Source organism: Thalassophryne amazonica, chromosome 20, assembly GCF_902500255.1.
Source record: "Thalassophryne amazonica chromosome 20, fThaAma1.1, whole genome shotgun sequence".
In the NCBI taxonomy this organism is placed as follows: Eukaryota; Metazoa; Chordata; class Actinopteri; order Batrachoidiformes; family Batrachoididae; genus Thalassophryne; species Thalassophryne amazonica.
In genome coordinates, this window is record NC_047122.1 from 46,708,782 (window position 1) to 46,723,574 (window position 14,793).

Below are 14,793 nucleotides of genomic sequence, written 5' to 3' on the forward strand. Positions count from 1 at the left end.
AACATGGAGTTGCGTCAGGAAGGGCATCCTGTGTAAAGCTTGTGCCAAATCAGCATAGAGATCCAGCTTAAGCCACTTTCACACTAGACCTGTGTAGAGTTGAATTGTGCTGTGTATCTAGTACGCAGGAATGGCTGCATATATTGTGCATGGGGAGGGGGGGCATGGGGAGGGGGCTTGGCCCACCTCTTCTTCTGTGGTTTTTGAAGCTTCACTACCAGCAAAGTTCAGCAGAGTCCAACACGATGAATAAAATCTAGCAATGCAGGTATGTACTGATTTAAAAAAAAAAAAGTCAGTGAAAAATGATTAATTTTTTGCATCCCTCAGCGTATTGCCACGTTGGGCTGCATAAGCTCGGCGCAGTCGGTACGCCACATTACGCAACTCTACGTTGCCCCGGTGTGAAAGGAGCTTTAGAGCTGGTGCTGCAACTCAGTGAAAACAAGGGTGCAGCCAAAGGGACTTGATTACAGCTACACCCAGGAACTCTACAGGTTGTCTTCAAAGTTTTGAAGGAATACTAACCGCCGCTCTTCTCCGTCGTGTAATCCCATAACGGCTTGATTGTGTTGCAATGGGGACTTGTGAGGTTGCCCCATCTCTTCCAGGACTCAGCGCTCTTTTCAGTGATGATAAAAATTCTTTGGAAATTTGGGACCACTCCGATGAACACTCCAACTCCATTTCTACGAACACAGCTTCACTCCCACAAAGAACCACCACCATACTTCAATCTTGCTGGCGATCAGGCTCGCAAAATGAGGCTCTGTTTTCTGTCGACATCGTCACAAGCCCATAATCAGACACATGGGGCGCAGACAGTTTTTGACCATGTTTTATTTTTTAGTACAGTACTGTTAAAAGTTAGTTCCAACATTTTGAATTGGAAGATGGATTTTATTGATTCAGCTGAGGTCAACAGACAAAGCAAAGCTATAGCAGCAGTTGCCAAGGTTACCACAACTACAATGCTGAGATTTTCAAAAGGGAGGAAATCAGAATGACAACCTAGAACTCGATTTTTAGAAATGTGCGGTGACACCATACCACACGTGTTCCTAAAGTCTTTCCATTAATCACTCAAATTTAATGTGTATTTTATAAGCGACAAAAGAATAATTCTCTAGGTAGTAACGGGAACTCAAAAAAAAAAAAAAAAAAAAAAGATTAAAATTTAACCTTGTTTAAATTCATCCATTTTTGATTCTAACACCATCCTCTGCTCCAGAGCCGCAAAACGATACCTGACTGTGGATGGTGTCCTGGATGATGTGTAAAATTCATTGTGGATCACTGTTGCTGCTGAAACGGGCTGTGCCGAGAAGTCATAGTGGAGAAATGTGCACCCATGAGTGGGAGCACATTAAGAAAGTGTGGAAGGCAAAAATTTTAAGCAGTTAATAAATAGTAAAGGATGTAGGGCTTAAAATGCTTTTTACTGTATGCAGAATTCTGAGAATAAAGCTAAGAAGCGGAACATCTTGTCTGGCCCAAAAAAAAAAACCCTTCATATTTTTATTCTGGGTTATTGTCTATAAAGCAGAATATCTTCACATATCAATTTGTTGGATAAATGCAAACAAACTGTCTATTAATTGCCAAAGTGTGGAACAGAAGAAACAGCCGATCACATCGCCACTATGTCTGATCTGTGAAAGTCGACTCCAGCTTTATGAGCAGATAATGAAGAAAAAAATAATCACGATTCACTTTCCAGATGAGACTTTCCACACCTCACTGCACTAAATCACCCTTGCTAGGTGGTTCAGTTGGGCTCTAAAGCAGTAGTCTAGGTCAAAGATCTGGGTTGAGGATGTGAAGGAAAAAAGGAGAGGAAAAAAAATAAAATAATAAAAAAAATAATAATAATAATAATAATAATAATGATGATGACTAGAGACCGATCTGAAAACAGATGAGGGTCTTACAGATCATGCCCGTGAAGTTCTGTAAAGTTTTAGAACAATACACTTTAATTTCTCTGGGTTCTCTGTGGATGCCGGGTGTGTTCATGAGTACATATGTGTGTATGCACGTGTCAGTATGTAGTGCACATCATTACGAGGGCTGTGAACCGAGCAGTCTCTCAATGGCAGCGTTGATGTCTCCTCCAGTAGCAATGAGGGCCTGCAGATTGGCCTCGCGGTTAATGAAGCCCATGGCGTTCAGCTGGTCCAGCTGAGACTGGAACCTAACCTCAGGAGTCTGGGTCTGCAGGGACAAATTAAGAATACTTATTTAAAAATAAATAAATACAGTGCAGAACAACTCATACTACTTAACCCAACAAAGTAAAAGTAAATAATGTAGAATGTAACAGCAGTTACTGGAAAAGAAAGTGGGTGTGATAAGGTGTCCATAGTTTTCCCCAGTGGGAGACAGCAGCGGTTTTTGTTTTAAATACAAATGTAGCCACTGCACTCAGCATCTTTTTTTCAGAGCAGGACCCCCCCCCCCCCCCCCCCCCCCCCCCTTTGAAGGCCACTCTGACTGCATTTAAGTTGAAAATATCTTTACTTGTCAGAAAGACAAGCTGTCACTGCAGGGCCTTTTCAGGTGACAGAGAGGGAAAATTAATTTTTTGCCAATTTGTCAAAATCAGCAGAAATAAAATAAACCTCATCTGTGATAGCAGATTTGGCATTATCCCCCACTGGAAAATACTGCTTTGGCACAAGTGCTAGCTACACACTGATAACATTTCAAGATATGCGATAGTCGATTTCAGAATGCAGACACCAATTCATGAAACTAGCAGTGCCTATGTTTATTAATCAAGGGCCATAACTCTGGTAAAATGTGTCAATCTTGTACAATATGCGTATTGCCAACCTATAACAAGGAAGAGTACTAAGTTTCCCAAAATTCCTACTAAAAATGTGAGGGGAGTTGATTTCAGAATGCAGGCACCCACTAATGAAACTGATTGAGAGTAGATTTGTTAATCAAGAGCCATAACTCTGGTAAAATGGGTCCACCTCAAACAATATGATAATATGCATATTACCAACCTATAACAAAAACTTGTACCAACTTTCATGAAATTCCTCCTAAAAATGTGAGTGTTCATTTCAGAACGCTTATACTCTTTTAGGGAGGGAGGGACAGGTAGACAGAAATCGTCGTGACATAATCCCACTCCAGACCTTCAGCCAGCGGGGGACGTAAACCAATACATGCCCAGCTCTGCAATCCTGAATTCTGACTGACACTGTAGGGTCCTGGTGGCTACTGAAGGCCACTTTTGCTTGTGTGTATGAGCTTTGTAGGAGTCTAAAATGATATGCAGAACAAAACTACAGAAACATGGAATTTCTGTACACGTGTGTATGTACCGTTGCACTCCCGCCTCCTCCTCCCGCAAACATCTGGAGCATCTGTTGCATCAGCTGCTGCTGGGTAGGATTTGTTCCTGTGCTGGGAGAGGAGGCAGGGTTTTCTGTGGTCATGCCCCCTGCTGCTGGTATGCCGGGAATCCCACCAGACATCAAACTTTATTGAAGAAGAAAACAAACAAAACCTTAAAATACATACAGAAACACACACACACACACACTATTAAAATACATTTACAGTTTTCAGTGTGTTGGAGTACCTGGGCATGAGACCCGGTGCCTCTGTCTGCAGGGTCTGTAGACCTTGTTGGATCTGCATTAGAGCTTGCATGGCCCGGGGGTTGGTCATTACGGATAGAGCGTCTGGATTCTGCATCTGCAGCCAAATGAAAAACAAATGATTCTAGAGTCACATGAAGCAAGAAAGCCACAAACTAAACTAAAAACTGATTGGGGGGGGGGACACACCAAGTATATATATGGCTGGCATTTAGAGTTTTAGACAATCTGATGTTAAGCTTGAGAAGCTGAATTATTCACCAGTAGGTCCACATCATTTTTAGAGCAGGTCTGAGACAACTCATTATGCTGCTATCTGTAGGTTAACTGGCACTACTCAACAATTCCACTAGTTATCGTTGTGCAAGTCAGGGAGCAAGTGCTGGTGCTGCATCCACCACACCACAGAACCATCTTGGGTCAATCACCCCAACAGCTGGTCCATCCCCATTTCTCCACAGACAACAACACTGAGGAAATTATGTACTAGATTATCACCCACATGGCCAAAATATCGTAGCTGATGCTCCCTTATAATGCAAGTGATAGTCCTCATCCTAGCCTCACAAATTCACCGTTCATTTGTCACAAAGTCATTCCAATGGTACCTAAGGATAGTCCGTAGACACTTAATACCAAAGGCATCCAAACTTCCCCGTTAGTGATATTTATGCAGTACCTGTTGCAGAAAAATGGGCAGCTGGGCTCTAAACTGTTCTTGCAGCTGTGGGTTTCCAGCAAACAAGGGGTTATTCATCAAAACCTAGGAAGGAGAAAGACAAGTGTTAAGACTAATATCACCATCATCATCTTGAAATATTACCCATTCACTGAAACTGGTATTTCCACTGTAGCAACTGTTTTGTTTTCCAATGCAAAACACCATCACTTACAAAAAAAATAAAAAATAAATAAATACATAAAATCATGAATCATGTCCAACACTTTTTTCTTTTATAAATGCAAGAAAGATTAGCAGATATAGTCATGGTTGGTGTGAGTGAATAGTCATTTTTCTCTGGCTTGGTGCAGGACGTGTCAGCCGAACCCTGCAGTGATCACGTGTTTCCTCTGCATCTACAAAACTGGAGATAAATGTGATTAAGTGAAATGAAAATGGTGCCAGTGCCTGTATTTGTAAGCTGCGGAAGAAATAAAGAAATATACATACACACACACACATATATATATGTTTGTTTTTTAAAGTGATCCACAGGTGTATATAATTAAAGCAGCCACCTCATTCTGTATGCAGAACGGCACCATGCGCAAAAGAGCGATTTTGCAGAAATAAACGAACGAACACAAAGTTAAAAGTGATTACGGTGTAAAAATGACTGTATTTAAAGCCAGGGAAAAAAATAAGGCCAGCAAGCCAGGGATGGAATTTAAGCCAGTGACACGGAGCACAGAGGCAGCTGTCCAGGAATGGACAACAGCAGCACGGGCGCAAAAGAGCAATTTTGCAGAAATAAACGGACGAACATAAAGTTTATAGTGGGATCACGGTGTGTGCGTTTAATGCCACAGAGGAAATAAAGCCAGCGAGGAGCACAGAGGCGGCTCTCCAGGAACCCGTGGTTCGGTTCTAGCTGGTCTGGTGCATTACAAGTGGACAGCAGCCTGGCGCACAGCACACACCCGCGGGACTGTACTGGAGCGTCTATTTTTGGACTTCATTTAAAAAAATGTGACATTTTTAAATGCTGCTGTGAATCTGTGAATTGAAAACCCACACTTTAAAGGTGTGGGAGGGCTGGAGGTTTGGACCAAACCCATGCCTAAACGTGCGCCAACATGGCATTATGTCGCTATCATGGCACTACGTGGCTTAGTGTGGCTGATGCAAGCCATTCGAGACTCTAATGACAGGTCGGTCGTAGCTCACTAGAGGTTGCTGCATGGCACGTGGGCTACAGAGAGGCACATAGAGGCACCTTCATAGCGGATACGTGATAGATGAAAACGTGGGTCATTCTTCAAATAATCGCTGACACACCCATGCGAGGCTCATTAATCATCCTTCATTATTCGGTGGGACACAGGCTTTAGTTTAGTGTAGACAAAAGGTATATCTGCTTTACTGTGGGGTTTGGAGCCCATTTAAAACCAAAAATGGCCATAGAAGAACATTTCTGCAGGTGACAAATGTAAATCAATTCACACAACAATAACAGTAATGTCTACTGTAAGAATGTACCAAACTACACCTTATTAAATATAATTTAATCCCCCCCCCACCGCCAACACCATTTCTCCTACATTCATGTAGCATCACTGCTACTCAAACAGTGTTGGTGCACTGTTCACATCACAGAATCATTACTGAAAGCTGAAAAGTATTTAAAAGTATGAGTACTGATAAGGAATATGAGGATTTGTACCAGTATCTATAAAACCCAATTATTACCCGTCCTGAGTCATCACACAAGCAACAACACATCTCATTCCTTGCTGTTACTTCCTAGCCAAAAGACAATAAAATCTTACAAAAATAGCATCTGTGCCGTAGCACGTGATCAGGATGAGTAACTGTATCGAATTCACCCATTAAAGTGATGCTCTGTTTTTGGGTTCTCATCACACCTTAATGTATGACTCTGGTATCTTCACCACATGGAAAAGTGGCATAAACAGCTGATAGCATAACAAACCTTGCAAGGTTCAGTTAATTATAACTGAATAACAGAATTCACAGCACACAATCAAACACATTACATATAACCTAAGAAACTGGCTGTCTGCATGTGTTTTGTTATGGCTTGTGTGTAATAGATGTGTCCATGTGTATTTCTGTTCTGTACCTGAGAGGCCAAATCTGGGTTTTGAGCCAGTGACTGCATCATGCTGCGCATGTAAGGAGCAGACAGCATGTTCTGCATCAGCTGAGGATTTTCTGAGATCTGCTGCAGTAAACTCTGCATACCTGGACTGTTGAACATGCCTGTAACACAGACAGGGGTGTATGTACATACAGACAAATGAGTAAATTAATGACTTAAAACACACACAAACAAATGTATCAACACCCATGCAACATGCTTCTTACCATTGCCCAAACTGGCAGCATTAATGCCAAGAGGGTTAGACACACTGGGGTTAGTACCCCCAGTTGTGCCAGTACTTCCAGTTGTGCCACCTCCACTCTCAGAGGGGTTAGCAGATGAGTTTGGCGGGCCCCATGGGTTGGGCAGGGGCTCTCTGTTCTCTGTCCGTGATGGCTGGGCACCAGATTCAGAGTTCCCACCTAGAGCTGAGAACGGATTGTTCCCAAACTATATGGAAAGACATTGAACACAAGCCAAACATAAGAATCATCAATTATTGTTTGCCAAGTGCGCTACAATAAACTCCTGACAAACCCAATTAGTGCCCAATGTCAGCAACAAAAATGAAAAATGTATCCATACAAATCCTGCACACAAAAACAGATTTGAAAACAATATCCATCATAGTTACCTGTTCTCTGGCAGCACTAAACATGGGCTCCTGTATGTCTGTGTACATCCTCCTCAGGGCATTGTAACCTCCTGGGATGCTCTCCAAGTTGCTCAAAGCCCTGTCCTGGTTCCGCATCATTTCCTGCATCATGGCTGGGTTCCTTGCCAGCTCCATGGTCTGGGAAGACAGCAGGAAGCATGGAAATTTAGGAGGTATGTCAGGTAAGGTGGTAAACAAAGCTGATTCTATATTACATAAACATGCAGGTGGACACTACTATAGCAAACATATGCGTGCGCCTAGTACAAGAAATTACAATTATTTAATACTGTCAGAATAATTTTTATAAAAGTTTTTAAAGCAATCTGATATCATAACACACTATAAACAATTGAAAAAAAATTATATGTCTAAAGGTTCTAATAGGTCTGTGCACAGTCCATTTAGCCTCACCTGTCTCATGAGCTCAGGGTTATTGAGCATGTGGGAAATCTCAGGGTTGCGTTCCATCAACTGTTGCATCTGAGGGTTTGCCATAATCATCTGTCTCATCAGATCTGGGTTGGACATCATGTTCTGCACCAGAGGATTTTCCATTATCTGAGAAAGCATCTCGGGGTTGGACATCAGCTGCCTCTGCATCTGCTGCTGCAGTTCCATGAAGTTCGCTGAGCCCATACCCAGTCCAGCCAAACTAGCCAGGTCACCAAAGCCAGCTAAGAGAGGGTGGGTGAGGATGACGATTGTTACAGACAAGATTTTTGTAGTGCTCAAACAAAAACTTTTTTAAAATGAAAGTGACATAAGTGGGCTCACTTAGTATGTTGGGTGTCTGTGTGGGTGGTGGAGCGGACCCGGTTGAGCCTGCAGTGGAGGTGGAATTGGTGCCTGGACTCGGACTGGGTGCACTTGCTGCATGGGTTGATGAACTAGAAGATGAGGAGGCACCACCATCTGCAGCCCTATAACAATGATTTTATGTCCAGATAAAATTCAGTATCTCTAAATAACATCAGGTGAGCCTGAGTCAGGACAAGCATAAACAAAAGTAACTTACTAAACATACAGCAAATCAAATTTAACCATCCTGTAGTGGTAACATATAACTAAATGAATGAGTCTTGTACATTTTTGTCGCCTTACTTGTGTGCTGTCTTTATGACGAGGTGAACTGTGAGGCCATCCTTAATGCCATGCTGGCTGAGACTGTCACCATCCTTCAAGATCTTCCCCGCAAAAATCAAAACCAACTGGTCCTGTTTGGCTTTGAACCTCCGTGAGATCTCTTCTTTAAACTAAGAGGAACGAAGAGACAATAAAGAAAAAGAGCAAGACTTTGCAAGAACAGTATGAAATTCAGTAATTGACTTCTCAACACCCCCCCCCCCTTTTTTTTTTTTTTTTATTATCTAGGAACAGGTCACAAGAGGTAAAGGGCCAATACCACCCCCCCCCCCCCCCCCCAAAAAAAAATCTCTACATGTATGCTATTATCACGACTAAAACAACATAAGCCATTTAATCATTCATAAACTTTGAGTTTTGCATAGAGCACTATACATACAAAGAAACTAATCTCTTTATATAGCTATCTTTTGTCTAAGACCACCTGTAATTTTCACCTCAAGTGAAAGATGTTTTGTTCCTTACAATGTATTCCAAATAACTACAAGCAGTGCAGATTTGGCCATAAGCACAATTTTGACCATTTAGAATACAGCTAAGAATATGAAATGATTCACATCATGTTTAGGACAATTATTCAAGTAACATTATGGCAACTCTATCAATCTATATTCCTGCCTCATGCCTAAAGCACCTTTATTTATATGTACATACATAGGCATCAAACTCCTTCACAGAGATTGCTCAAACACATGACATCAACAGACATGTTCACTCCACAACCACCGTACAGTGCCAGTCAAAAATCTATACACACTTTCCCATTCAACAGAATGGGAAAGCCACATTACATCACATTAAGCATTTAGAAATTACAGCCAAACTGGACAAGTATAAGGATTATTGTTAATACAAATGATCCCTTTTGCATTTGGTTTTCTTTAAATAAGTCAGGGGTGGACACATGAACATTTTCAAGTCATTGAACCCGTCTTGGACTGCACTTATATTCATCATTAAGAAATACAAACAGTATTGTACTGTGTGGTAAACATGGAGCTGTATATGAGAACTAGAGAGCGCACTCCCAAAGCTGCATACTAAACGAAACCGTCCCTTCGTGGACAGCAACATGACGTCTCCTAACCAGGTAAAATATTGATGAAGTCCCCGGATGTTAATGCACTTTCAATGGAGATTCGCGACTGAACACACTCAGAAAAATGCTCGCAAAATACATGTTAAAATGCCATTTTGACCTAGATATCGAGCCAGTAAAATTAAATCACATTAAATTATGTCAGGAAAGTATTAGACTTACTCTGACGCAAACACATTCCCAAATATTAAGTGTTGAAAGTTACACGGATCTGCACTATTCAAGCTACTAAGCTGAGGCGCAATGCTGCAGCTGCGTTCAACGCAGCGCGGCTCCTACAACCATGTAACCCATGAGATATATATATATATATATATATATATATATATATATATATAAATGGGTTAAAGCAATAAATTTTCATCTGACTGAAATTTTTTCCTGGCAAAAATCAATGCCAGCAATTCCCTAAAATGTGGCGTAGTGGGAGAACACACTGTTTTTTCCTCAATAAATACAATAAACACATTATACAGTATACAAATCTATTCTAAATAGTCTCTAAGGATAGAGACAAAGCATAAAAACAATGCAAACCTGAACATAAAGGTACACAAAAGGGTGGGGGTCTTGATTCTGGGGGTCTGGGGGTGCTTCCCCCAGAACATTTTTTAAAGAGCAAGTCAAATTTTGTGTATTCTGGTGAATTTTAATGGGTATGAAGCCCTCTGAAACAAAAGACACTTCAAACTGTGAAATAAAAACACAGTATTCATTATGGGGGTCTGGGGGATCTCCCACAGAAATTTTTTAAACAAGTCAGTCAAATTTTGTGTATTCTGGTGTATTTTAATGGGTATGAAGCCTTCTGAAACAAAAGTCACTTCAAACTGTGAAATAAAAACATTATTGATTCTGGAGGCGGGGAGATCCCCAGAAATTTTTTAAAAGAGCAAGTCAAATTTTGTGTATTCTGGTGAATTTTAATGGGGATGAAGCCCTCAAACAAAAGTCACTCCAAACTGTGAAATAAAAACACAGTATTGATTATGGGGGTCTGGGGGATCTCCCCCCCAAAAAAATTTTAAAAGAGCAAGTCAAATTTTGTGTATTCTGGTGTATTTTAATGGGTACGAAGCCTTCTGAAACAAAAGTCACTTCAAACTGTGAAATAAAAACAGTATTTATTCTGGGGGTGCTCTTCAAAAGAGCAAGTCAAATTTTGCATGCGCACTGAGAAACTTGAAACTGGCTTATTCACATTTAAACGGTAAAATGCTCTCACTCGTAAAACAAACGTAGCGTACCGCAAGTAAACTTCATCAAAGCCATTTAAAGATATCAATCGTGACTCACCTTTTTTGTGGATTAAAGTCACTAACGAGGATTTGGTGCGATCAATAAACGAGGCTCGTCCGCTGTGTCCCACCAGAGTTTTTATTCATTCCTCATTAACGTGGCTTTTCCGAGGGGCAGCCAACCCTCAGACCCGGACTGGATCATTAATATATGACACGTCATCAACTGAAGTTAAAGATAATGTCCTCCGTTATGTGAAACGTGACTCGTTCCTTCAAATGCGCACGGAGTTACCGGTGTCACGTGGGCTCACCGACAAGCTGAAGTTACGGCCCCTCGTGTAAAAAAGGAAAGAAAAAAATATCTCCATGTGTGGTTTTTGTGGAACTTCACTGATTAAGCGCTTTTCTTCCAAGTGACTTGTTCTCTCCTGCTGCCACCGTATGTTAGCGGCTGGGCGTCGGTCCTCCAGGCCGCAGGTCCGACTGATTAGCCCCCCCCCGGACAGGGAGGAGAAAACTGAGCGGAGAGGAGTGAAAATTCACACAGTCCCTTCCTCCACAGTCCACGCTGACATTGCTGCTGTTTTCATTAGCGCAGAATGGGATGTTGCTTTGACAGTGAGAGTATCATATTTCGGCCCCAAAACACGTATGACAACGTGTGCGCGGGTATGTGTGGTTAAATTTTCCAAATGACGGAAATCTGTTGTGATATCTATATATATATATATATATATATATATATATATATATATATATATATATATATATATATATATATATATATATATCTCCATGTGTTACACAATTATCCTTTATTGACTGAGTTTCATTCATGAAGTCAGTGGTGTGGGTACACATCTCTGTGTGGGTGTGACTGAGCAGCACATTGCGGGTCATTATAATCTCATTTTAAGGTGCAAATTAAAAAAAATCCCGTCTTGTCAAACAATTTTAATCACTAACGACAAGTATTTTAACTAGACATTGGTAGCAGTGGAAAATATCAACTAGACATAAGTGAAGAGTTAATGGTCTGTGTCATCAGGCAACACAGGTACGGCATGAAACATACAGCTGTTTATCATCCAAATATCACGGACAAAGTGACAAGAATAACCAAAACCACTTACTTATGGAAGGAAATATTGTCTCCCTTGTTCCTCCGTTTGTGGCTTTGCCAACATGCGCAGCTTTCTGGCATATTCCACCTGCTTCTTGAACTTCTATGTACGCAAATCACTAATTTGCCCGGAATTAAAATGGCGATCACGCCTCCTTGTCAGCACACAGCTCAGCACTACTGCACTCTCTAGTTCTTATATACAACTCCATGGTGGTAAATCAGTCTGGGGTAGGGAGTTCTCAAAACCTGTGTGAGGAAAGCTATGATACATAAATGTTCACATATCCATCCCCTGACTTGTCTAAAGAAAAACAGAAGACTGGCTGTAACAGTTATTTGTATTAATAACAGTTGGATCTTCTAAATGGAGGGATGTGTATAAAACTAGCTGTAATTCCTAAATGGTTAATGCAATATTTTTGTTAAATATCTAAATTAAAGCTGAAAGTCTACACTAAACTAACATATTCACTGTTTAACTTCAGTTCTATTGTGGTAGTGTACAGAAGCAAAAAGTTAAAAAGTCACTGCCCAACTACTGATGGCCAAGAGATCTCTCCACACTCTTCTGAACAATTAAAACCCTCAGATGAAACGTAAAACATGCCAAACCAAAGCAGTTGTATTGATCGAAAGGTTGGGATTATATGGAATGGCTCTTACTGGCCGATCGTCGTCACGTGACACATCTATGCAGTCTGATTCGTTTATCCTAACCCGATACTAACCCTCTCTCTCTCCATGGAACTTGAAATTCTTACCTCCGTGTCTACAAACGTGTCTTGTACAACTCTCTACCTCTCCTACCATGCCTGTAGAATTCATGTTTTGGGATACAGTACATCTTCCATACCTGTAGACATTTCGAATGCTTTAAGCTAACTAGATAGCAATCATCCACACAGAAAATCACATTTTAACCTTGTTGTGTGCACCATCTTGATCGTAGTCTATCAGGTAGCAGAGCCAGCAGCACCACTGAGAATACTGTAATCCCCAGAAAGCTGTGACTCAATGACTCCTGTTAGAACGTTCTAGCAAGCTTTCGTAACTTTAAAGGCCGACTGCGCTAAAACGGGAAACAAACCGGTTAAACGCAATATACACTCAAAATAAGCGTACGGTTGTAAAAATTGACCGGGCTGGCAGTAATGAGTCCAACAAATAACAGCGCAGCAGTCAGTTGACACTTGTTTGGATTCGTGCGTTGACTCCATAACCTCAGTGAGTTAGCCAACTAGCAAGCTAAGCGTGAACACTGGCTGGCTAACCGCTTAGCCGTTTTCAAAACACACCACGTTTACGAGTTCAAAACGTTAATAAAGCAAACGACACAGTGATACAAACAGTTGTACTTTTATAACAAGAGAGTTCTTCACTTTCACGCGCCCACAGCGAGCCGGTAACAGTCAGCGCACATGCTAACGCGGCTAATTAGCTGTAAGTTATGAGCATCGGCTCGGCGTTACAAACCTGAGTGACAGAAGCATCTTCTGCGATGGCGATTTCTTCTTTGTCTTTAGGCGTTTTGACTGTGACCTTAATTATTGTGCCCTCCGAAGCTTCAGGTGTATTATTGTTGTTATTACCAGGATCCGCGGCGCCGTTGTCAGCCATCTTTGCTCGGCCGAAGGAACAGCTCGGGTTTGGCGTCAGCTTCCGGGTCACGAGAGGTCAAATCTTTCAGAATGCGGCTAGTCACATCTATTCATTAATTTTTATTAGGGCCCGAGTAGACAACGTCCTACGATGACCCTATTGTAATTGCGCTGTTTATTATTATTATTATTATTATTCTCACTCTTGAAATCGAAATTTCGGCCTCTTCCCATGCTCAAAAACTCACCAAACTTTCCAAAGTCGTCCGGCCGGATCCGAAATTCGATATTTTGGGGGCGCCGCACATGGTCGCAGAAAAATCGCGAAATAGCGCCCCCTAGAAATTTTCAAAAACCCCTCCGCATTGGGCTTTTTTCGTCGTAGCCTCACAAAATTCGGTACACATATTTACCATGCCAGGACGCACGAAAAAGTCTCTTACTGTCATGGTGAAATATCGAAAGGAAGTCGGCCATTTTGATTTTAAGTTTCGATTTTGAGCAAATTTTTGCCATTTTTGGCCATTTCCACTACTTACGAGGTCTCTTAGATAATAAACCGACCCTTTTATTTATTTTTTTAACTATATGGATTTGAATGACATGCGATTACACCAATCATGCTTGAACCCTCGTGCGCATGCGTGAGTTTTTTCACGCGTGTCGGTGACGTCATTTCCCTGTGGGCAGGCCTTGAGTGAGATGTGGTCCCGCCCTCTCGGCTGAATTCCTTTGTTTCACACGCTGCTCGAAACGGCGCGCGTTGCTTTATCAAAATTTTTTCTGGACCTGTGAGGAATATCCGAGTGGACACTATTCGAGAAATTAAGCTGGTTTTCTGTGAAAAGTTTAACGGCTGATGAGAGATTATGGGGTGTTTCTGTCGGTGTAAGGACTTCCCACGGAGCAGGACGTCATGCAGCGCTTCCAGGCGCTGTCGTCGGCCTGTTTCGAGCTGAAAACATCCTAATTTAAGGCTTAACTCACCCAGGACATCGTGAGAGAACAGAGAAGATTCAGAAGAGGCCGGCATGAGGAATTTATGCGGACATTCCACTGTTTAAGGACATTTTTTTAATGAAAGACGTACGCGCAAATTCGCCGAGTCGTTTCCGTGACGACTCTGCAAATCTTTGTGCGCCGCGACAGGAAAAACACCTCCGTGTTGAAAACCATTTGTAGAATTCAGGCGGCTTTTAATGGCTTTCAACAAGTGAGTAACTGAGAAATTGTTTAACAGCTTGGGCATGTTCCAACTTGCCCGTTAAGATTTCCAACTGAGGTGTTTTTCCTGCCGCGACCCCCCGCGGTCGGGTCCAGCCCGACATGCGACTCTGCCCGCACGTTCTTTCATTACAAAATGACCGTTAACAATGGAATGTCCGAATAAACTCCTCATGCCGACTTCTTCTGAAAGTTCTCTGTTCTCTGACGACTTACTGCGTCAACAGAGCCTGAAATGTGGAAGTTTTCAACTTGAAATGGC

General features: G+C 41.7%; 1 protein-coding gene across 1 annotated transcript; it reads right to left on the bottom strand.

Moving 5' to 3' along the window:
• Nucleotides 1-822: 822 nt before the first annotated feature.
• On the bottom strand, nt 823-13,326 carry ubqln4 (ubiquilin 4). Its single transcript, XM_034160434.1, has 11 exons — nt 13,183-13,326; nt 8,202-8,353; nt 7,875-8,020; nt 7,512-7,774; nt 7,077-7,235; nt 6,667-6,892; nt 6,422-6,561; nt 4,297-4,380; nt 3,599-3,714; nt 3,339-3,495; nt 823-2,214 (listed from the first exon to the last, which is right to left on the bottom strand). Exons 1-11 carry the CDS (start codon nt 13,324-13,326, stop codon nt 2,062-2,064), a joined length of 1,740 nt encoding a protein of 579 aa, XP_034016325.1. The 3' UTR covers nt 823-2,061.
• Nucleotides 13,327-14,793: the final 1,467 nt, after the last annotated feature.